Below are 25,330 nucleotides of genomic sequence, written 5' to 3' on the forward strand. Positions count from 1 at the left end.
GTAAGGGAGATTCTGCAGCATTTCAGCCAGAAAATGAGTCATGCCATAGAAGCAGGTGATAGGTTTTCTTTAGCGATGATGTCACAGGCTAGTTGCTGCCAATAAGATCGCTAGTCTGCCATGGGCCTTAAAAGAATACAGCACTTGGCCTCTGCCATAATCAATCATGCAGTGCAATCATCATTGGCTGTTTAAGCAAAATTCTTGAGACACAGCATACATTTTCAAACACAATATTAGGTATAAAGTATTTTATTTGTTTTAGACAAACTTGAAAACACAAATACACCACACATTACAGAAAAAAATAGGTTTCTGAAGAAGGCTTAAAGCAGAACTCCAGGTAAAAGCGTTTTTTTCGGAAGTGTAGTCGACTCTGCTAGGATATATTCCATTGGCCGTTTTGCTGCTCCGTCCTTTACCATCGCTAGTGTTGTCTTTTTGCTCCCATCTAGCCTTGGCACAAAATACATGTCATTATGTGAATGGTGATATGGTAATGGTTATAATAAAGGACAGAGCAGCAACCCAGGCACGATACACCCTAGCCGAGGTAACCCCCCAGCCCCTCCCAAAAATAAGAAAAATGCCCGTAGTTCTACATTAATAGCTAAACAAACAACAACAAAAAAAATCAAAACACAGCCAGTGTAAAGTACAACAAAAATGCACACTACTAAAATAATATAGGACCTCTAAACTTACTCACTATAGAAAAATCATGACAGTTCAGGTGACGCCATGACAGGTATCACAGCATGTAAACCAGCACTTAGCAAGCCACAGCTATGAAAGATTGTATTTTTCTAGCACAGATGGTACAGACATATGGAGAGAAAGCCCTCAACTTTCATTAGGGAAGACATGTAGGCATGATCACACTATTAGAGAGATGGCACTATGAAAGCAATAGGCATAGAGGTCTCCAGAAATTTTAGCCCTGCCTAAAGGTAGATTTGAATAATCTGCAAGTGACCTTTTATCAGTAATGGAAGTAAAACGTATGGGCTAAACTATACAGAAGCCACAGAATACTACTAGCTGAAGAGTACTCTAGTTCTATGCATCCAATGGGATTGCAGTTCCTATGTGGAGTAGCCCACATACTTTTGCAAGCACTTCCCAACTGTAATGTAGCCTGACTAGGATTAGCCAAACCCTAAATCAGAGGGAATTACCTGGGAAATGACCGCTTTGTTTTCAGTGAAAGCAGATAAAACAACTCACTGGCCGCTATAGGAGATTCAATTTTTCTTTGCTTAAAATTGCCATTCGATGTGACAAAATTATCACCATCATCCCTTTTTCCCCTAAAAACAGTTCCCAGCAATCAGCAGCTGATTTGTTTAAAAAGAATAACCTGTCATGGTATACGTGCTGTCACACATCACTACAATATTATAATATTCTGGTATATGACTTGTGTTTGAGGAGGCAACTTAAAAAACCCTAACATAGAATCTAAGAGAGCACATGATGTGGCGCTAAAACAACATATTAGTATGGAGCATACGAGGCTGGTGTAATACCATGTAAAGCCTCACAGCCAATTGAAAAGTGTTCATAAAGAATGGATCACAAGCTTAAAAGAATTCTGCTCAGCGCCTTTTGCACACATGACCCCGCTGCAGTTATAGAAAACCGCTTACGTCCTCATGAAGAAAAAAATTATGCTGTAAGATGCACAAAATCAGTACAGCAGCCAATCAGAATCCACCTTGCATTGAGCTTGCTTCAGAAATTCTTACTGGCTGCTGTGATTTGCTACACCCTGTGCAGCCTATTAAATTAGCTCATTTCAGTAAAGAAAATGCTGTACAAAGTACTCAGCTTCCAGGTTTTCATTGTCAAAGCTTAATTGGATAAGCTGAAGTTAGAAGAGGATTGGTCACTATGCACAGCTGCACCAGTTTTAGCAAATATCCCCCATAATGTTTAATATCAATGTGGATAGAATGTCTATATTAAAAGAAACCTGTACTGAGATAAATATGTCAGCTGCCGTTGCTTCCTCTTACTAAAAATACCAGTTTCCTGGCTATCTTTGGCGTCAATACTTTTCAAATCGCTGACCCAGATCAAGGATGCAGGAACAGAAGTTAAAAGCAAAATCGAAGTCTTAACCTGCATACAGGTTAGAAATTTAGAAAGCCTTTGGTTTGGGGGCTCTGCATGGCAGTCACTCAAATAGCATTTTCAGCTGTCCGGTTCAAAGGCAACTTCCATATTTCACTGAATGTGGGTTTAGAGCAAGGTAAGCAGACAAGCAAAAAAAAAAAAAAATTGTTGTCTGCACCCACCCTGCTCTAACTTCACTGGGAGGGAGCCATTGGAAATTATAATGTGTCCCCCACTGAAAGTTGTGGCTAAAAGGGGAAAGAAAATAGTACATATTCATATTTTATCTTCTTATGCATGGCTGTTAGTTGATGGGAATGCCAGCAACAGCTTTGTTCAGTTAAAGCAAAAAAAAAAAAAAAAAAGTGAAGAAAAAAAAAAAAAAAAAAAAAGGAACAAAAATGCATTGACCAGTCAGAACCCTTCTTGAACAAGCCTTTCTGTATTAAAAAAAAATAAAAAAAACAGTACATTTTCCAAAATGATTACAAGCCTTACAACACGATCCGTGGCAAAGAGCGCTTGGCAAAGTTCTTTTCTACTCCCTGATGACAGTTCCTTTTTGTTCATGAATTACTGAGACCTCATGTAGTGCCTACATAGTTGGCTTTTTAAACACCAAAAATGTCACACCTTTTTCCATAAAAAAAAAAAAAGCCACATACACTTCTCTCTGGCAATGCAAAGTTTTACACAAGGAAAACGCTTAATAAAAAAAAAAAAAAAAAAAAAAAGAGGCAATTCCTCCATAGAAAAAAAATTCCCTGGTGAGCAGTAGGACTCCAGTGGAATGTTACGTTCATTCACCATGGGTTACCGAAACAAAGTCCTATTTTTCAAAATAGAATATTAAAAATAGAATACAAAAACATTGTTAATGATGCAGCTGAAGAGATTTTACAGGCTGGCATTACATACAATTATTTTATAGAAAATGTAGTATAAAAATTGATTCTGGAGATCAAAAAATTATTATATACTGTATATATAGCTCTATAGTGCTCTGAACATTTGCATTATGAACATATTATTCTTCCTTATCAACATCTTCAGGATTTATCTTCTGATTTGTCACCTGAATAAGATAAAAAGAAAGAAAAAAAAATTATGTACAGGAGAAAATGAGATTTTACATAATTTTACCTGAATGTATGCTCCAATTAAGAAACTGTGCTGCTGTGTGTACTTTGTAGCACATTACCTTGTTTCTGGAGCCTGGATTCCTACCAAAAAAAAAAAAAAATGTAGTTATAACTTGCATATTTGGTAGTCTGCCAGTCACAGTCATTACAGGGCAGTCTTCCAGCCAGCAGCAATCAAAAAACAAAATCATTCAATCATAAAATTAAAGTGGTTGTAACCCCCCCCCCAAAAAAAAAAAAAAAATTGCTCCTGTCCCTTTAAGTCATAACATATAGCATAGGTCTCTGTATCATCATTTGTCCCATTTTATGTTGTACACTACCTGGTTGAGCCTGCCTATCCGGTCTCCCCCCTAGGTGTGGAGACCACGGTAATCATGGCTACCAAGCCATGATAGCATGATCAGTTTACATACCTCAGTCATCCTGCCTTCTACTCAGCGTCTCTCCTTCTCCTTCTGCCCTTCCCTCCCTCTATCAGTTCCGTAGTCTGTGTGTGAGCCGATTTCCTCTCCGCCCCTCTCCTGTCGTGCCTGTGCAATTCTAGTCCCTGCATTACTTTGATCCTCCTCGGTTTTAGGGTCCCTGTTCAGTACCTTTTTGCAGAGACCTGCTGTGCAGACACGTGACCTCCGATTGCCAGCTTGAATTCAACATAGAGCAGGGGTGCCCAACCTTTTGAAGAACGAGGGCCACTTAAGCAACTTGGTAACCAGTCGCAGGCCACAATGAGCGGAGCGGGCGGATGACAGGTCATGGCTACTCTATAGGTCCTCCGATCTGCCCAGATGGAAGGGGGCGAATTCCCTTTGTTTTTCGGATTGGAGGTAGGCATAAAACGAACATCTGTCACTCTGTAGAGGTGAATTGAGGGTTCCATTTGGTCAGGCTGATCGTGTCAAAGGGGCCCAAGACTGCTTTCACACTGATGTGCTGCAGTTTACCCACAACGCGGGTGCAGCGTAGTGCACCTGTCTCTATTCTGCGGGTTAGCTGAACTTTGCCATAGACTCCGCCTGTGGCAAATGCCGGCGCTGTAGAGGAAGCATCGGCTTATGGGGCTCTGCTCCGCAGCCTGCTTTCTTCCTCTACAACCAGCTTCATTCACAACACTCATGCTGCAGCATGGCGGGTTGGCAACCTGTGATCTGGGCTTGCCAACCCACCATTCCAGAGAAGGAGGTCGCGGGCCACATCAGAGGGCTCCGCAGGCCACATGTGGCCCCCGGGCTACTGGTTGGCCAACCCTGACAGGGGAATCTCAGCCCCTCCCATTGTACTCACATGGAAGGAAAGCAGAGGGAGGTCATGTGTCTGCACAGCAGTGCTCTGCAAAGAAGACATTTAGCATTATAATTTTAGGAAAAACACACACACACACACAGAGTACTGAACAGGGACCTAAAAACAGGAGAGAATCAAAGTAATTAATACGTGGGACTTTATAACCACTTTAAAGAAAAGCAATAACTTACTTTTATTTTTTTGCATCTCCACTACTCCAATATTTGCTTCATGTATTTTGTAATAAATCTCAATGCAGGTTTTTTTTTATTTTTTTATTGTTTTCAAGAGGTCGAGGGACCACAAAACATTGGTGTCTGGGGGGCCTTAACTTATTCAAGGCCAATGCCAGTGGATTGATGTCACTGCTCTTAAGATTCAGCGGTGTTGTCAATCCTGCACAGACACCTTGCCTGAGCTTTGAAGTAACCTGATCGTTTAGAAAAAGTACAAAACTTCCTCAGATTGGCCAAAGCAAAGTTAGTGACATCAGCCCCGCCTCTGACAATCAGAGAACGCTTTTTGTGCATTCATAGAATTCAAAGCTCCATCAATGGCTGAGCTGAACTCAGTCTGACTGAATTTTGTTCCGGGAGTGAAACCAAAATTTCTCATCCTATTGCCGGAATCCAACACGGTATACTGTATGCAGTGGCGACCAAAATTTTAGGGGAAGGTGCAAAACAGAACTGGCCCCCTTCACTTGCTCCCCCCCCCCCCAAGGCAGGCTCTTGCACTACATAGTAGTTGGCAGATCTATAGGAAATTGCACAGACTGTATTGTGTATGGCCTGATAAAAAAGGGGATTGGATAGAGTATGGTCAGCTTTAGAACAATACCAACTGCTTTCATATAGGAAAGAGGAGGGATAGCCACGATATACACAACCAGCAGGAAGGGGTGTAAAGGGATGGACAGGTAGGGGGGTGGATAGATGGGTGGGAGAATGGGTGGGTGGATGGGAAGGGATGGGATGGATGAATGGGGTGGGGTGGGTGGAATGGGGTGGGTGGATGAATGGGGTGGGGTGGGTGGGATGGATGAGATGGGTGGATGAATGGGGTGGGTGGATGAATGGGGTGGGTGGATGAATGGGGTGGGTGGATGAATGGGGTGGGTGGATGAATGGGGTGGGTGGATGAATGGGGTGGGATGGATGCATGGGGTGGGATGGGTGGATGCGTGGGATGGGTGGATGCATGGGGTGGGATGGGTGGATGCATGGGGTGGGATGGGTGGATGCATGGGGTGGGATGGGTGGATGCATGGGGTGGGATGGGTGGAATAGATGGATGGGTGGGGTGGATGAATGGATGGAATGGATGGTATGGAGCGATGAAGGAGATGTTTAATGATCAGGAGAATGTAGATCTGCCTGTCGGTGTTCTGATCCAGCACAGATCAGTGTACAGTGAAGGAAGCTGGTCTTCCCCTCCTCCTGTCTTCTCAGCACGTCGTCACCATGCCATCCAGTTTGATCTGATCCCCCTGCCAAGGAGAACCTCTAATCTCTGCTCTCAGACTGGGAGTAAATTCAGCTGGATGAGAGGAGAGGACAGCCTGAACAACTACTATAACATTATCCACTGCGTCCCAGGCTGCCCCTCCCCCTACCTGCCACACATATAACACTAGCAGCCCCATCCAGATGTACTGTCCCCAGGAAATGTGCTAAAAGCTTCTCAGCCCTTCATTGCACTCCCCCCTCCTACCTCCCACATCCACTACACAAAGTACACAGGCAACTGCTGCACGTTCTGAGAGCACAACACAAGAGTTCTCTGCTTAATTACCTGCTAGCAGCTTCAGTGAGATGTCCCGATCACCGGCCGAATCCTCATGTTCAGACCAGCCAGGATGAGTCACTCAGAAAACCGGAAGTGATTGGCTGGTCCGATAAAAGCACCGCCCTAAGTCCTATGGACCAGCCAAAAACTAACCACCAACAGGACACATCCAGCACAGAGTGGTAGTGAGAGCGCAGAGCTTTGCACTCCATGGGCAGTATAAAAGCCAGCCGATAAGATTTGCTTGCCCAATCTCATGATTTCGATGACGTAATGCTTCCCACAGCACCTCTGTGGCCGGCACGCCGCCGCCGCCCACCCCCCCCCCCCCCCCCCCCCCCCACACACACACACACACACACACACACACACACACACACACACTTAAAAGGGACATGTTATAAAAAATAAAAAACACCCCATACACACACAATTAATTTTCTATATTACATTGAATCATGTTCATAGTAACAAAATAACTGCACATTGAATTTACTCAACTGATGGTAAAGACTGATGGATGCAACAACCCATAAATACTTTCAAATAGGCTTGGAGGCTGGCTAGGGCACAGATGGGTTACTGTGCCAGACTGAGTGAATCCAGGGAAGGATGCTGACCATTATAGCCTCAAACTGAACCGACTCCTTCCCTGGATTCACGCAGTCTGGCACGGTAATCCAGCCCGAGCCAGGCTCACAGTAAGCGTGGCAACCTCACAATTTAGGAGTCATATACTGTTTAACTTTCCTTTCATCTAGCAAGCATATTTGAAAGAGTTTGCGAGTTATTGCAGCAGTCAATCATTTGTTCTCAGGCCAGCCTCTAAGCGCTGTCAGTCACTTCCATTTCTGTTTTTTTAGCATTTTGATTCCATGTTACTGGACAGCAGCACGGTTTAGCGGTGGCTATAACACACCATTGGGTGTTCATTCATCAGCACCCACAACTTTTTTTTATCGTGGCCAATTGATGGCAAGATTGCTCATTTGAGGAGCCATACATAAAAGCCATCAGCGGTTATAAAACCTGCATTTTGTATAAATGAGAAGCAGGTCTACCTATTGGATGCTCCACTAGGTAGGTTGTCATGGCGCTGGTTTCTAAGGAGCCTCATATTTTCTTCTTGGTTTTTTCTTCTCGTGTCCTCAAGGACGGGGTTGCGCAGGGTGTTGTTCATTCTTGGTGGCTGGTACCGTTTTGCTGTTAGAAGTGATGTTCTCCCAGGAAGTGGAGGTCTAGCTGCATTCTCCCTTGGGTATCGGTTAGTGCCCAGACCGGCATCAACTTTTGTTGGTAAAATAAACAAAATGTATTTTTTAATATACAAAGTGTAATAGCTAAAAGCCTCTTCTGCTGCTAAACAAAAATCCGAAGCCATCCCCTCATGATCATAAAACTAGTGGTGGTATTTGTATCATCGGCATATGATATACGATATGATATGATATAAGTGAATAACCTACTAAAATGACATAAGTGGCATTCACCGATAGGTGTATGTGTTTACTGAGCTCTACAACTACTTTTACCTATTTAAATTCATGAATGTATGCACTTCATGAATCTATCTTTACATTTTTATAAAACGTGCCAATAATTTGTTTTTCGGTCTTGCAAATGCAGGTCATGTGATCGTTGTTGGGCCATTCACGTCACTGTAGGAAGTGACATTCATCACCCAGCATCAGTGTTCCCAATGGTAATGAAACGCAATCTTACCTGGTGACACTTCCCCTTTCCCCTGCTGCTTCAAGAAGAGGATCAGCTAAGGAAGGCACTGTCAATCAGGGGAGGCGGGAAGGGTGGGTGATATTCACAAACCACAGAAGATACAGGCACGTTGTGCGCCAACAGTGGGATGGCATGAAATGTAAAGTGACCACGCTAGCATGGGTCAGCTGCCATGCTTAGTATAGTCCGTTTACGACCAGGAAGAGGGGAACGAGTAGGGTCATTCAGGTAATAGAAATGCACTGCAGGCAAAATTAAAATGCAGTAAAACCTTGGTTTGAGAGCGTTTTCCAAGACGAGAAAAAAAATGTAAATAAATTTTGACTTGATATACAAGTAGCGACATGTCACAACGGTGTGTAAAAGAGAAGAGAGGAGCCTCCACGTGTAGCAATATGGTTACATTTAATGAAGGTACAACATTTAGCAACATATTGCTACACTTAGAGACGCCTCTCTTCTCTTTTATACTCTGTAGATCCTGCTGGATTTTGCTTCCATTTGTGGATGGACATTTTATGGTTACACAACCGATCACATTGCTATAATCTTTTTATATGGACTATAAAATGACTGACCTATGAATAAATGGTTGTGGAACGAATAATACATTTGTTTCCATTATTTCTTATGGGGAAATTTGCTTTGATATACAAGTGCTTTGAAATACAAGCATGTTTCTGGAACGAATTATCCAAGGTTTTACTGTAGTGATATTACAAAGCTCACCTTAAAAAAAATCTTTTTTAATTTCTAAGTTTACAAACACTTTAAACTGAGACATTAGTTCTAAAATGGAAAACAAAAAAACAGATAAAAGCAGGAACAATAGCCCTTTGTTTTTTATTACCAAGTGTGGTAGCACATAGCAAGCAAATAGAATCCATTTTGTGTCAACCCAACCTTAAATTCTATGTGGCGTCTAAAGGTTAAAGCACATGCGCATATTGGTCAAAGTAACAGGTTCACTCTTCTCTACGGAACATAAGTATGCAAGTTTTGAACTGCTGAGCAAGTTGAGACGTATACAGGAACTGTTGGCTGTTGTTGTGTCAGGGTACTCATGCCTGGTCCCTAGCTGCTCATTCACCAATCACTACATTGATGGGAAGATAGGGGGGGGGGGGTGTCATGTGTTACCCCATAAATAGAAGTACCAGAAGGAAAGGGGGAGAAGGCCAGAACATGCTGGTTATGTTTCATAGGTAGCCGCTCAAGAGAAGTAACAGGTTCAAGCTATTCTAAAACATGAGCAATGTACATATCAAATTAAAAATATAACTAAAAAGGCAAACTTTTTTCGTTGTGGAGAGGGATTAGAACACCTGTTTTTTGCTGTCTGTGTCCCAGTTAGGGAGATTCACCCTCATCACCATCAAAATTAAATCTAAAATTTTGGGTTTTCCCCAGGACAGCAATAGAGCGGAAATCTTCCAATGCGAATAGTAGGAACCAGGGATTCCCTCGATTTAACCACTTAAGCCCTAGACCATATTGCTGGTCAAAGACCAGAGCACTTTTTGCGATTTGGCACTGCGTCACTTTAACTGACAATTGCGCGGTCGTGCGACGTGTTTTCCCAAACAAAATTGGCGTCCTTTTTTCCTCACAAATAGAGCTTTCTTTTGGTGGTATTTGATCACCTCTGCGGTTTTTAGTTTTTGCGCTATAAACAAAAATAGAGCGACACTTTTGAAAAAAATGAATATTTTTTACTTTTTACCATAATAAATATCCCCCAAAAATGTATAAAAAAAATATTTTTTTCCTCAGTTTAGGCCGATACGTATTCTTCTACATATTTTTCGTAAAAAAAAAAAAGAAAAAAGTTATAGCGTTTACAAAATAGGGGGTAGTTTTACGGCATTGTTATTAATATTTTTTTTTTTTACTAGTAATGGCGGCGATCAGCATTTTTTTTCCGGTACTGCGACATTATGGCGGACACTTCGGACACTTTTTTGGGACCATTGGCATTTTTATAGCGATCAGTGCTATAAAAATGTATTGATTACTATAAAAATGCCACTGGCAGGGAAGGGGTTAACACTAGGGGGCGGGGAAGGGGTTAAGTATGTTCCCCGAGTGTGTTTTAACTGTAGGGGGGGGCGATGGACTCACTAGGGGAAATGACTGATCGCTGTTCATACATTGTATGAACAGACGATCAGGCATTTCTCCCCTGACAGGACTGGGAAGCTGTGTGTTTAGACACAAAGCTCCCGGTTCTCGCTCTGTAACGAGCGATCGCGGGTGCCGGGCACGCGCAGGAGTCAGGCGCGAGCGGGGGGCGTGCACCCCTATTGGCTGCTGGGAGAGATGACGTAGATCTACGTCATCTCGCCCAGCAGAGCCGACCTGCCGCCGTGAAACTGCGGTGGCTGGTCGGCAAGCAGTTAAAGCAATTTCTCCTTACTTACCGTTGTGGCTATGGGACAGGAAGTGAAGGGAATTCTCGCCAATGAAACACAGATTGCAAAAAAAAAAAAAAACCCTGACAGGGGTTATAACCCTCCCTTACTCCAAATTGGAAAAAAAGGTTGTGCTCTTAGTTCTACTTTAACCTCTTGACCACCGCCCCATGTCAAAAAGACGTCCTCTTTTTAAAGTTGAATATCTCGATAACGGCAGCAGCTGCTGCCACAACCGAGATATTCATCTTTTCAGGGGGCGGTGGTGTACACGATAACGGCGGTCTCCGCGGCGGATTCGCCGCGAGATCGCCGTTATCGGTGGCGGGAGAGGGCCCCCCCCCCCTCCCGCCGCTCTCCCGCGCCCTCCGCCGCTTACCGGAGCCGTCGGTAGCGGCGGAGGGGATCGGATGTGTCCGGCAGCTGAGCGGGGACGGGACTGAAGGAGAAATCTCCTTCACCCGTCCTCATAGCTCTGCTGGGTGGAAGTGACGTCAAAACGTCAGTCCCGCCCAGCCTCTTAAAGAAACATTTTTTTTTTTGTCATTTGAAAAAATGACTTTTTTTTTGCATTTAAGTCTAATTATGAGATCTGAGGTCTTTTTGACCCCAGATCTCATATTTAAGAGGACCTGTCATGCTTTTTTCTATTACAAGGGATGTTTACATTCCTTGTAATAGGAATAAAAGTGATCAATTTTTTTTTTTTTTTTTTTTAGTGTAAAAAATTATAAAACTAAATAAAAATAAATAAGAAAACCCAAGAAGCAAACGCATACGCGAGTAGCGCCCGCATATGAAAACGGTATTCAAACCACACAAGTGAGGTATCGCCGCGATCGTTAGAGTGAGAGCAATAATTCTAGCCCTAGACCTACTCTGCAACTCAAAAAATGCAACCTGTAGAATTTTTTAAACGTCGCCTATCGAGATTTTTAAGGGTAAAAGTTTGACGCCATGCAACGAGCGGGCGCAATTTTTAAGCGTGACATGTTGGGTATCATTTTACTTGGCGTAACATTATCTTTCACAATATATAAAAAAATTGGGCAAAATGTATTGTTGTCTTATTTTTTAATTCAAAAAAGTGATTTTTATCCAAAAAAAGTGCGCTTGTAAGACCGCTGCGCAAATACGGTGTGACAAAAAGTATTGCAATGACTGCCATTTTATTCCCTAGGATGTCTGCTAAAAAAAAATATATAATGTTTGGGGGTTCTGATTAATTTTCTAGCAAAAAAATTGTGATTTTTCACATGAAGGAGAGAAGTGCCAGAATTAACCCGGTGGGCAAGTGGTTAAGAAAAACTTGTTTAGCTGAAAGAAGCTTAACCATCATCGATTATAAATTCTTTGCCATTCAGTTTATTAGAATAAACTGAAGCTACTGCTATGGTATAGAAAGGTGGTTCTTCTCATCAGCTAAAATATCCTTACAATTCTGTGACCTCACTAACCTGTTGTGGGACCAAGGCGGGACTGAAAAGTTGAAGTTTCATAAGTTCTGTAAGGCTTCTCTTCGCGTGTTACATCATCGGGAAGTAGCGCTGGTGTAAAAGCAGAGCTTTTTCCAGAGTCTGGACACTTCTCACACTGATCCTAAAAACATGCAGAAAACTGGTAAGCAACCAAGGATTACAGAAAATTGCACCAAGGCTATACAGCTACAGTATTCCCCATCAGATCAAGTATACAAAAAAGAACAAACATACTTTATAAGGGTCTAGGTTTCTCATAGCAACCCCCTTCCAGTTGCTATTCCTCTTCTGCACGCAAGACAATGAAAGCCATCTGTAATAGGCACTTTGAGGACTTCACCGTCTTGCATGGCGACACCAGAGCTGCTGCATACATTCTATTCAGCACAATGGTGGAAGGCCTCATTCACATGTCCTAAATGGCTATGGTGTGGCAAGTGTATTTGTAGCTGCTCAGTGTGTACAATTGAATGACATGCCAAAACTACCATGGGCTGTCAGCAGCTCTAAGCACCTACATGCATATGTCCCCACTTTCACCTATCACCTCCCGCTAGGGACAGATATCTGCCCCGGATGCAATATATCAGAGTCCAGAAGCAGACATTTGTGCCTAACCGCAGGTAAGTGCTGCATATGCAGATACAGCATCTCACAAAAGTGAGTACACCCCTCACATTTTTCTAAATATATTAGATCTTTTCATGTGACAACACTGAAGAAATTACACTGTGCTGCAATGTAAAGTAGTGTACTACTACATCTATAACTGTGTAAAATTGCTGTCCCCTCAAAATAACTCAACACAGCCATTAATGTCTAAATCACTAGCAACAAAAAAAAATCCAAATTGGGCCCAAAGTGTCAATATTTTGCGTGGCCACCATTTTTCAGCACTGCCTTAACCCTCTTGGGCATGGAGTTCACCAGAGCTTCAAATGTTGCCACTGGAGTTCCCTCCTACTCCTCCATGACGACATTACAGAGCTGGTGGATGTTAGAGACCTTGTGCTCCTCCACCTTCCATTTGAGGATGCTCAATTGGGTTTAGGTCTGGAGACATGCTAGGCCGGTCCATCACCTTTAACCTCAGCTTCTATAGCAAGGCAGTGGTCGTCTTGGAGGTGTGTTTGGTGTCGTTATGTTGGAATACTGCCCTGTGGCCCAGTCTCCAAAGGGAGGGGGATCATGCTATGCTTCACGCAAGCAGAGCTGTTGCTGCGACTGCGTTCCACAAACTGACCACAGACGTCCTTCCTCTGTCTCTGGCGCAGCACTGACGTTGCTCTTGGCTCCTCCGGTTTCCCTCAGTAGTGGTGTCACCACCAAGGAGTCTGACCCGCTGAGCCCTGTGTTTTGGCAACATCCAGGCAATCTCACACCATCCCAGTCTTGACATTGACGGCCCTCTATCCTCCCGATCCTAGTGGCTTTATCCATCTTGGACCCGGCTATATCATCATCTTCTACAGCCTCTGGGCTCCTTTCCATCCTTTTCAACATGAGCATTGGTGCCCCCATGTGATACCAGCGAGCCCCCCCGGATGTCTTTTCACCCCTCTTCCCCATCTGAGGTCATCCGTTGTAACGTTGAATAACTTATCTGTCGATTACATCATTGTTTTTATACTTGTTTCACAGCTGAATTTTAGACTTTGCATCAGCTCATCTCATCTATGATGGAATAAACATTGTTGGATCATCATTCCATAGTTACAAGTGCCTGTTTTTATGACTTCTACACTTTGGATCTTATTTTACAGAGCGCTGCTTATAGTTTTTTGCTGGTCTTTAGCAAACAGTTTGCAGGCTTTCGTGTGCACCATCCCCTTCTGGGATGACAGCCGTGTATACCAATTTGATGCAGTGTGCGGTGTATGGTCTGAGCACTGATAGGCTGAACCTCTGCAGCAATGCTGACAGCACGCATAAGTCTATTTCCCAAAGACATCCTCTGTATATGACGCCGAGCACGTACACTCAACTTGGTTGACCATGGCAAGGCCTGTTCTGAGTGGAACCTGTCCTGTTATACCACTGTATGCTCTTGGCCACCGTGCTGCAACTCAGTTTCAGGGTCTCAACAATCTTCTTATAACCTAGGCCATCTTTATGTAGAGCAATAATTCTTTTTTTCAGAGCCTTAGAGTTCTTTGCCACGAGGTGCCATGTTGAACTTCCAGTGACCAGTATGACAGCGTGAGAGCGATAATACCAAAGTTAACAGACCTGCTCCTCATTCACACCTGAGACCTTGTAACACCAACGTGTCACATGACACCAGGGGAGGGAAAACTGCTAATTGGTCCCAATTTGGACATTTTCACTTAGGGGTGTACTCACTTTTGTTGTCAGCGGTTTAGACATTAATGGCTGTGTGTTGAGTTATTTTATGGGGACAGCAAATTTACACGGTTATACAAGCTGTACACTCACTACTTTACATTGTAGCAAAATTTCATTTCTTCAGTATTGTCACATGAAAAGATATAATAAAATATTTTTAAAAATGTGAGAGGTGTACACACTTTTGTGAGATACTGTACATGTTTACAGCCACAGACCGCCCTGGCTCATCCAAAATAAATGGCATTACAACGCACTAACATGCACAATAACAAACGCATATATCCAGACTTTTGCGTGCAAACAGCAATAAATATGTCTGCAGGTAAACTTATCTAAATCAAAAATCATAAGAACACATTAGGCACCAATTTCCACTATACCTGGTGATGGAACAGGATTTCTGCCTCCAGCAGTACGCCACAGAATTCACAGGGCAGGAGGACCGTTTGTGAACTTTGAACAGGTGGGGAGGATGGTCTGACATTTTCTCTAGGAATGGGGGAAAATCTTCTATTGGAGGACGTGGCAGGAAGTCTACATCCAGACTGAAACCGAAATAAAAAAGGGAAGAATCAGAAGGACAAAAAACAAAAACAAAAAAAAAAAAAAACAGAAACCATATCATATAATACTTTTAGTACACATGTTATAAGCAGCCTGCATGTGCCCACAGGAACTACTCAAATAAGTGAGAGTATTGTTCTAGTTTTGCATTAACAGTCATCCATGAAAGGTCTCACCTCTGGAAATGTGAACCCTAGAACACCTCCCCCCTACATTCTAGAGATGGGGAGTTTGGAGGTGTTCTGTAATCCTATAGTGACACTGCTCCTCCATAAGTACTGCATTATAAACCTTAGAAAGGAAGTGTTAATGGCAGAATTGCTAGGTGGAATTGCAAAAAAGAAAAAAGAGAAGTGTCCTGAACTGAATGATGAGCACATAGTAAGAAGAAGAATAGTGAGCGCCATTCACTCCTCGAGTACTGTCAGCGCAGCATGTTCAATTACAGTTTTCCCATCTTCTCCCAGAGCACTAGATGACCTTGTCCCACTGGCATCCCTTTTACTGGACCAGAAGCAGTGATGCCAATAGCTACAAGTCTCACACTGCAATCACATATTGGTGTTGGCACTAAAAATCATTGATCTGGAACATATATAGCAAGTACTAAACCTCAATTTTAAAACAAATGTTAGAGCAGGGTAAAACAGAGCTGCACCCAAAAGGCCTCTGGCTCAGATTGCCACGGCAATCAACAAGCATGTTCTGCTCCTTCTTAACCCCACCCCTGCAGCCTTCTGGGACACACACAGAAGGCTGCGGGACCATTCACACAGCACATTTCCTACTGGCGCATGCGCAGTAGGAAACTGGCTGTAGAGCAGGAAGGCTTACCCTGCCGGTTTCCCTTACTTACATTGCCGATGCCTGCACTCGAGGCTGATTGAAGAATCGACTTAGGTGCCGACAATAGAAGGCATCAGCTCCCACTTTTGTGGGAACAGTTTGGGGATGGCCCCTTCCTGTTGCAACAAGACTGCACACCAGTGCACAAAGCAAGGTCCATAAAGACATGGATGAGCGAATTTGGGGTAGAGTCCTGACCTCAACACTTTTGGGATGAATTCGAGCAGCGACTGCGAGCCAGGCCTTCTAGTCCACTTCAGTGCGTGACCTCACAAATACGCTTCTGGAAGAATGGTCAAACATTCCCATAGACACTCCTTAACCCTGTGGACAGCCTTCCTAGAAGCGTCGAAGCAGTTATAGCTACAAAGGGCGGGCCAACTCAATATTGAACCCTACGGACCAAGACTGGGATGCCATTTAAGTTCATGTGCGTGTAAAGGCAGGCTTTTTAATTACTTTTGACAATATAGTGTATATCAGATTAACAAACACAACCCAAGTGTGCACATGCAGCTCTTTGCCAATTGCGCTACAAACACATACAGCCATGTTTAGCTAAGAGAACATATTAAAAAGGGTCAGATTTGCCAGATGCTCCTGGCTCTGCTTACCTTTAAAGGATGGGGTGGAAACAGCAGCAATCTAAAAAGATTTTACAACGATTGGAGAGGCTGACTGGTGGGTGTCTGATGCTATCACAGATATGAGAACATCATCATTCTGGTAGAAGAGTGTCAATATAGGGGAAGTTATCTCCCGTCTATAACCACCCATAGCTACATACAGTGGGGGGTATTTGAATCCCTGCTGACATTGTACACGTTTGCCCACTGACAAAGAAATGCTCAGACTAGAATTTTAATGGTAAGCTTATTTCAACATTGAGGAGACAGCACAACATCATCCATAAAAAAAAACAAAAAAAAAAAAAAAAAAAAAAAAAAAAAAAACACACACACACACACACACACACACACACACACACACACACACATTTAAAAAAAAAAAAAGTACACATTCATTTACATTTTAAATGAGTGAAAAGTATTTGATCCCCTATCAATCAGCAGGATTTCTTGCTCCCACGTGTCTTCTATACTATACAGGTAAGGAGCTGAGATTAGGAGCCCTCTCATAAAGGGAGTGCTCCTAATCTCAGCTTGTTACCTGTAAAAAAAAAAAAAAAAAAAAAAGACACCTGTCCACAGAAGCAAATCAGATTTCAATCTCTTCACCATGACCAAGAAGAGCAAAGAGCTGTCCAAGGATATCAGGGACAAGATTGTAGACCTACACAAGGCTGTAATGGGCTGCTAGACCATTGCCAAGCAGCTTGGTAAGAGGGTGACAACAGTTGGTGCAATTATTCACAAATGGAAGAAAACACAAAATAACTCAATCTCCCTCGTTCTGGGGCTCCATGCAAGATCTCACCTCATGGAGTTTCAATGTCAATGAGAACGGTGAGGAATCAGCCCAGAACTACACGGAAGAATCTTGTCAATGATCTTAAGGCAGCTGGGACCATAGTCTCCAAGAAAACAAATTAGTAACACACTACGCCGTAAAGGACTGAAATCGCAAGTTCCCCCTGCTCATGAAAGCACAAGTACAGGCCCATCTGAAGTCTGCTAATGAACATCTGAATGATTAAGAGTAAAACTGGGTGAAAGTGTTGCGGTCAGACGAGACCAAAATCAAGCTCTTTGGCATCAACTCGCCGTGTTTGGAGGGGGAGGAATTATGCCTATGACCCTCCCCACCGTCAAACATGGAGGTGGAAGCATTATGCTTTGGGGGTGTTTTTCTGCTAAGGGGACAGGACAACTTCACCGCAACAAAAAGGGAAGATGGACGGGGCCATGTACTGTCAAATCTTGGGCGAGAACCTCCTTCCCTCAGCCAGGGCATTGAAATTGGGTCATGGATGAGTATTTCAACATGACACTGACCCAAAACACACGGATAAGGCACCAAATTAGTGGCTAAAGAAGCACATTGGCTAGGCCACTCTGGGACCTTAGTCTCCAGACCTTAATCCCATAGAAAATATGTGGAGGGAGCTGAAGGTTCGACTTAATGAAACCTTAAGGCCTCATTCACACGAAGGACCGTTCGGGTCCGCCTGTCAGCTTTGACGGCGGACCTGAACGGTCGCTCCATGCGTCCCTATGGAGCGTCGGATGTCAGTGGAGACATGTTCGCTGACATCCGACCCTATCCGCTAAAAACAGACATATGGGGGGGCACGTCCCCACCCGTCCATGCGGATCGGGTAAGATCTGATGAAAACGGACATGCTGTCCTTTTTCATCAGATCGCTCCATAGGAGACAGCGGTGCCCAACAAGCCGCTCCCCGCTCAGTGAGCAGAGAGGAGCTTGTCATCGGTCGGCTCAGCGGAGATCTGCGGACTGATCTCCCGCTGAGCTGGCGGGAGCAGGCGGACTCCGTAGGAACGGAGTCCGCCTCGTGTGAATGGGGCCTAATGACTTGGAGAGGATCTGCAAAGAGGAGTGGGACAAAATCCCTTTTAAGATGTGTGCAAACCTGGTGGCCAACTACAAGAAACGTCTCACCTCCGATTGTCAACAAGGGTTTTGCCACCAAATCATGTTTTGCAAAAGGGGTCAAATACCTTTTTCACTCATTAAAATGCAAATCGATTTATAACTTTTTTGAAATTCTTTTCTTTCTGGGATATTTTTGTTGTTGTCCCATTTCTCACTGTTAAAAAGAACCCACCATTAAAATTATAGCATGAGTATTAATGTCAGTTGGCAAACCTACAAAATCAGCAGGGGGGTCAAATACTTTTTGCCCCCTCACTGTAGCAGATTTATATAGGCACAGCTGTGCTGCTAGGTATGACAAAGAAATGGGTCTGATAATTGTACCTGATGTAAAATAAGATCCTCCTGAGGGAACAGCTCTTCACAGAACTCACATGGCAACTGGGTGCTCTCAGCTGGAGAAACAAATGATACAATGTAAACATATACCACCATGTATACAATATACTGACAAGCTTTAATACATTTATTTTCCATTTCACTTCTCAATATGCGACTCCAGGGAAAAAAAACACACTGATAGCTGATGACAAAACTATTTTAAATGGTCTTGGGTCTATTTAAAAAAAAAAAAAAAAACACAGCCATTAAAACATTCACAGTGCTGGAGGGAAAAGTAAGTGCACTCTTAGAGGTCAAAACTCCTAGTGTAGAGATTACTTTAAGCAAGCACTTTCGATGTCCGAATTAGACCTGCACAACATTCAGGAGGAATTTATGACCATTCCTTTTTACCAAGCTGCTTCAGCACACATTTGTAGGATTGTCTGGTGTGAACGGCTCCCTTGAGGTCATTCCACAACCATCTTTATGGGGTTAAGTTCTGGTCTCTGACTGGGCCACTCCAAAAAAAGGTGGATTTTCTTTTTCTCAAGCCAATCTGTGGTGGATTTACTTTGATGCTCAACGTTGTGATCCTGCTGAATTGCCCAATTTCTACTAAGCTTTTGCTGGCACACAGTCACCCCGATATTATCCTGTAGGATATTTTCATAAACTTGGGAATTTATCTTCCCCCTCAATGATGGCAAGTGGTCCAGGAACATGAACACTAAACACATGTGCAAAAACACTGTTGTGGTGGAGAATCCACTGGTCAGACTGGTCTTTTCTTCTGAACAGATTTCAGTAACCTTTTCAGAATTTCCAAGCAACAATGTTGGTTGACCATTGCACCATGTTCTAGGAACTTCCAGTGAACTATGCCCTGTGATAAAGAAAAATAAAAAAATAAAAAGCATGGTTTTGAACCAATAACAAGACATGCGTGGTTTCTTTGGGCAAGGCGAATCCTTGGTTTTCCACTGCATGTTGTGTCTGGATCATACTGGAAACAGCACATTTCATCACTATCAAAAACACCTCTATATGCTTCAAAATATCAGATGCAATTTGAAGACATCGTTTTTTCTGATCTTCTGTCAAGATTCGATGCACCATCTTTTCGGAAAACTCATTCACAAATCCTCCGTTAGGATTTGCCACACCATTTCCCAGTTCATGTTTAATTCTTCTGCCAGCATTTGCACACTTGGTCTTCGATCTGAAGACTTGCATCCTGCCCATATTTGCATCCATCCTTTGAGTTTTTGGCTGCTCACTTCTTGCATCATCGTGGACATCTTCCTGCCCCTCCTTAAATCACCTATGACAGGGTTTGACAAATTTGCTTGGAATCTAGGAGCCAGCTAAAAAATTTAAGAGCCAGACAACGCACCCCGTCCCGACGAGCTTGCGCGCAGAAGCGAACACATACGTGAGCAGCGCTCGCATATGTAAATGGTGTTCAAACCACACATGTGAGGTATTGCCGCGATTGGTAGAGCGAGAGCAATAATTCTAGCCCTAGACCTCCTCTGTAACTCAAAACATGCAACCTGTAGATTTTTTTAAACGTCGCCTATGAAGATTTTAAAGGGTAAAAGTTTGTCGGCATTCCACAAGCGGACGCAATTTTGAAGCGTGACATGTTGGGTATGAATTTACTCGGCGTAACATTATCTTTCATAATATTAAAAAAAATGGGGATTACTTTACTGTTGTCTTATTAGTGTAATTTTTTTCCCCAAAAAGTGCAGAAAGTATTGCAACAATCGCCATTTTATTCTCTAGGGTGTTAGGATAAAAAATATATATAATGTTTGGGGGGTTCTAATTAAAAGGAAGAAGTGAAAATGGTGAAAAATTACATTAGAATTGCTGTTTAACTTGTAATGCTTAACTTGTAATACCAATGGCCACCACCAGATGGTGCCAGCTCACACAAGGAAGAGCTGGGGACTTCACAAAAAAAAATAAAAAATTTGCCCACCTTCCAAGCCAAGTCGCCAGGAGGCTATTTCTAGTCGCCATAGCGACCGGGATTTGTCGAGCCCTGACCTATGATATTCAAAAACACACAATTTCTTCATGGAATGTTCATTATAAGCCTGTTGTAAGAGAGCTAAAGTCTCACTCCCACTTTTGCCAATTTTCATGCAAAATTTGTTAATTCGCTGCTCTAGGTTCCTGTCACTCATTTTCCGCCAACAGGGCAACTCACACAACTTCTACTACTCTGTAAAGACTAAGTCAACTGGTCTGCGACCCAAGAGAGGCCTAGTTGGAAAATGTCAGAACATGCTCAAGTGTGAATGGATGTGTCTCACCACGATAGTACTACGCCACAGGCATTCCAGGAATTAAAACTGTCACACCTCGTACTCTAACACATATATATGATGAATTGTAGCAGACAGACATAAATGCTTCCTGTACAGCTGCGAGTACTACAATGATCCACTCTCACTGCTCCAAGTAGGTTTTACCCACTAAAGAATTTTTAGCTCTGTGTGGCCCGTTTTCAGATCCTGACAGACAGCACAGCCACATGCATAACCACCATTACAGTAGCAGCAGCAAACAAAAAAAAAAAAAGTAAAAGCGGGGTTCCATTAGCGATTTTTTTATTTTTTTTACACTGTAGCTGCTGACTTTTAATAAGGACACTTACCTGTCCTAGGCGCCCGCGATGTCGACCCCCCGAGGCCGAACCCTCGATCGCGGCAGGTCCCGGCGCTGCCATCCTCACCAAAGGAAACAGGCAGTGGAGCCTTGCGGCTTCACTGCCCGTTTCCTACAACGCATGGGCGAGTCTCGCGGCGCTTTGTGAATGGGCGGCTGCTCTCTGGGATACACACAGTTCCCAGAAGGCAGCGCGCCCCATTGACCAGAAGACAACGTGAGGAGGAAGAAGACCTGCTGTGGACTAGGAAGAGGTAGATTGGGAATATCCGCATAGCAACTGGAAATTTCTGGTAAGTAAAAACATTTTTATTTTTTGCATTTTGGTGCAATTTTTTTTTTTTTTTTTTTTTTTTTTTTTTTTTAGGGTGGACCTCCACTTTAAGGGGATAGGGATAGCAATAAAAAAAAAAAAAAAAAAAAAAAAAAACACAATAAATAATCGATAAAGGTTCTAACCCATCGCTTCTCTATTTAAAGCTTAAAGTTTTTGGGTGGAAATGGAATTTGGTTTTAAGGATTTTAATTTAATATTTAACATTTGGAAAAATAGAATATAAGACAGCATATTTCTGACAACGTATATTTCAAGATAACAGAACAGGGAAACACTTACAGGAAGAAGCAGTGGGTACATTTTGTTGGGCTGAATCGTCATTGTTGAGATTTTTGTTCTCGTGAGAGGTCCTCTTCACGTTGTCTGTAGAGTACATATTACTCCAGAAGTCAGGATCCCTTCTAGGGAAGGAACTTTCAGGTTGAGAACTGATGTCAGTATTGTTCCCAAGGGTCACAGGCTGGAAGAGATCAGAAAAGCTAGGGATACCAAATGTATCTTCTTGCAACGCTCTAAGCACTTCTTCATTCTCTTCCCACTGGTCAGCTGTGATGTCATCAAATCCATCTGCCAACGGACTCTCTATGTCAAGGAAAAAAGTAATGTGAAATGTTATGCAGATTATCCCTTAGGTCAGTTAACATGTACCAAAAAAAAAAAAAAAAAAAAAGGCAGTTGACATTACATAAATTACTGAAACATAAAATATTTATAGCTTAATTGTGCAATAAAAAAAACTGTCCTGGTTACATGCCACTTCTGACATTCTACTTTTGTTATACCTGGAACCTCCAAACATTGAGCCTATCCCAGTCACCGCCCTGCTTTGGCCCCCACACAAATTACACCCGCACTTGTTGAGCCCCTAATGTTGCATAGCTTGAAAACTTGGCATTATGTCTGCTACTTGGACAATCTCATGTACCCCTTTCTAACTTTTCCCGATTTCGAATAACCCTCTCTTTCTACCAGGTATGGAACAAAGGATGTTTATGTAGTAGTAGTCATCTCATAGGTTTACACTGGTACACAGTTTATCTGGTCACACCTTGCCAATCAGGGCTTTACAACAAGAAACTCATGGGGCACCCCCCCCTCGGAATCTTTACATTACACAAAACTTTTTCATTAGAAAATGACTGTCAATCTCCTGCTTTTATTTTCTGAAAACGAATTTCAAACATGTATGTTAACATTCCCTGAGGTCCCCTGGACTTCTCTCTGCCATCTACACCACTTTGAACAGACGTAATTGTATATCATTCATCCCCCTAAGTGGCACAAGACCTTGCGACTTTAACCACTTCCCAGTGGAGGTGTTATAGCCTTATAATGCTGCACTACCATGCTGCAATTGCGTGTGTTGCATGCGGTTGAACTCAATGGGAGAGTCTGATGAGAAGCAGTGCTGCTTTGTCACACTCCGCAGCCAAAGTTAAGAGGTTCACCCTAATAGCATGTTTATCTGACCAACTCCCTTATATTCGTAACAAGTACTGTCCGCAATTAGTTATTTTCTTATGCTGTACGTAGCTTGTAATCCATTTTTTCAATCTACTTTTCCCCGCGGGAGTAGGCGTTTCTATGCCTAGGGGGATTGTCATCTGGGAGGTCGCCCAGATGATTGACGTCTGTTCCCCCCCCCCCGGCGGATAAGGCCCCGCCCCCCATATTGCGTTGGCGCGCACGAGTTACGGGGTTTCCGAAAAAAGCCAAACATGTGGAGATGTGAGTCGGCTCTATACGGCGCCTGCGCTCTGCATGTTCGGCTTCTTTCTGAAAACCCTGCAACTCGTGCGCGCCTACGCAATACAGGGGCGGGGCCATAACCGCCGGGGGGAACAGACGTCAATCATCTGGGTGACCTACCCAGATGACAATCCCCCTAGACATAGAAACGCCTACTCCCGCGGGGAAAAGTAGATTGAAAAAATGGATTACAAGGTACGTACAGCATAAAAAAATTTCAATAATTGCGGACAGTACTTGTTACGAATATAAGGGAGTTGGTCAGATATACATGTTATTAGGGTGAACCTCCGCTTTAAAAATGCAGCAGCATGTTAACAGCCCTGTCTGTTATTTTTAACAGTTGGGATGTGCAGCCGGGAGAAAGATCTATTTCATAAGCAGTTGTATCTATTATTCCTAGCGGCAGGCATTTGTCTTCTATATGTTTACATGCTTACAGACCTCCACAAGAGTTTGTTCATCTGGCTCCTTAGGAAAATCAATCGCCCACCCCTAGTTGAGAACACTAGGCAGAGCAAACAAGTGGTCATGATATCCATACACAACTATCAGGTGTCTCTAGACATTACAGACAAAAAGTTGCAACATTCATTTATACCCATCAGGTTTCTCTAAGCACCCCAGACAATGTCAGGAGGTGCATTTAGAAATACCATGCTCCCAGAAAAATAGGGAGAATTAGCTATGTATTAGGTGTCCTTTGGCGATAATGGATTGGGACATGTGGGGAGGGTCCGGCCACCAGTGGTGCAAAGAGGGAGAAAGGAAAGTGGCGGAGGGAGGTGTGTGGTTCATGTAGGGAGGAGTGGCTCAGGTATGGTTAACAAAGGGTAGTGGCCTGGTTGTTTTTGTCACAAGAGTACATGTGCCATATTGTTTTTCCATTCAATTTTCATACACTTATAACCCCCAAAAAGTAACTGTTCACACACAAAAAGAAAAACACAAACATAGTGTATCTAAAAAATGGTCAACAATTATCCCTTATGCCACGTACACACGATCATTTTTCAGGTTGTAAAAAACGTTTTTCAGGCTCTAGAAAAAACAAAGTTTTTTTCAACTTGATCATTAAAACAGCCTTACCTACACACGATCGTGAAAAAAAATGCTCTAGCAAAGCGTGGCGACGTACAACGGCACTATAAAGGGGAAGTTCCATTCGGATGACGCCACCCTTTGGGCTGCCTTAGCCGATTTTGTGTTAGTAAAAGACGATTTGCGCTTTTCAGTCTGTTACAGCGTGATGAATGTGCTTACTCCATTACGAATGGTAGTTTTACCAGAATGAGCGCTCATGTCTCATAACTTGCTTCTGAGCATGCGCAGAGTTTTTCACGCCGTTAAAGCGCACACACGACCATTTTTTACAACCCGAAAAACGACAACATTAACCACTTGAGACCCGCGCTATTGACAAAAGACGTCAACCGCGCGGCTCTCAGGTGCCAACTGGACGTCTTTGGACGTCATTTGAATTGTATTACCCGCGCGCGCAGCGGGTAAACACTGTCCCGGCGCATCGCTGGGAAGCCGATGCGTGTACCTGGCGGCCGCGATGTCCGCCGGGTACACGCGATCGCCGGTAACACAGCAGGGACGTGGAGCTTTGTGTGTAAACACAGAGCTCCACGTGCTGTCAGAGGAGAGGAGACCGATCTGTGTCCCTTGTACATAGAGACACAGCATCGGTCACCTCCCCCAGTCACCCCCCTCCCCCCACACAGTTAGAACACACCTAGGATACACATTTAACCCCTTCCTCACCCCCTAGTGTTAACTCCTTCACTGCCAGTCACATTTATACAGTAATTAGTGCATTTTTATAGCACTGATCGATGTATAAATGTGAATGGTCCCAAATTTGTGTCAAAAGTGTCCGATATGTCCGTCGCAATATCACAGTCCCAACAAAAATCGCAGATCGCCGCCATTACTAGTAAATTCTG

General features: G+C 43.3%; 1 protein-coding gene across 3 annotated transcripts in view; it reads right to left on the reverse strand.

Annotated features, from left to right (window-relative positions):
* Positions 1–236: 236 nt before the first annotated feature.
* Positions 237–25,330, reverse strand: part of TRAFD1 (TRAF-type zinc finger domain containing 1) — a 74,989-nt gene continuing 49,895 nt past the window's right edge. For all 3 annotated transcript variants that reach the window (XM_040346200.1, XM_040346209.1, XM_040346190.1), the window contains exons 6-12: positions 21,909–22,211; positions 18,614–18,684; positions 14,685–14,849; positions 11,935–12,076; positions 7,394–7,619; positions 3,320–3,341; positions 237–3,193 (exon numbers count right to left, since the gene is read on the reverse strand). In XM_040346200.1, coding sequence (XP_040202134.1) covers positions 3,146–3,193; positions 3,320–3,341; positions 7,394–7,619; positions 11,935–12,076; positions 14,685–14,849; positions 18,614–18,684; positions 21,909–22,211 — 977 coding nt within the window. In that variant the 3' untranslated portion in view covers positions 237–3,145. The remainder of the gene's footprint in view (positions 3,194–3,319; positions 3,342–7,393; positions 7,620–11,934; positions 12,077–14,684; positions 14,850–18,613; positions 18,685–21,908; positions 22,212–25,330) is intronic.

This window comes from Rana temporaria, chromosome 1 (genome assembly GCF_905171775.1).
Source record: "Rana temporaria chromosome 1, aRanTem1.1, whole genome shotgun sequence".
Classification (NCBI taxonomy): domain Eukaryota; kingdom Metazoa; phylum Chordata; class Amphibia; order Anura; family Ranidae; genus Rana; species Rana temporaria.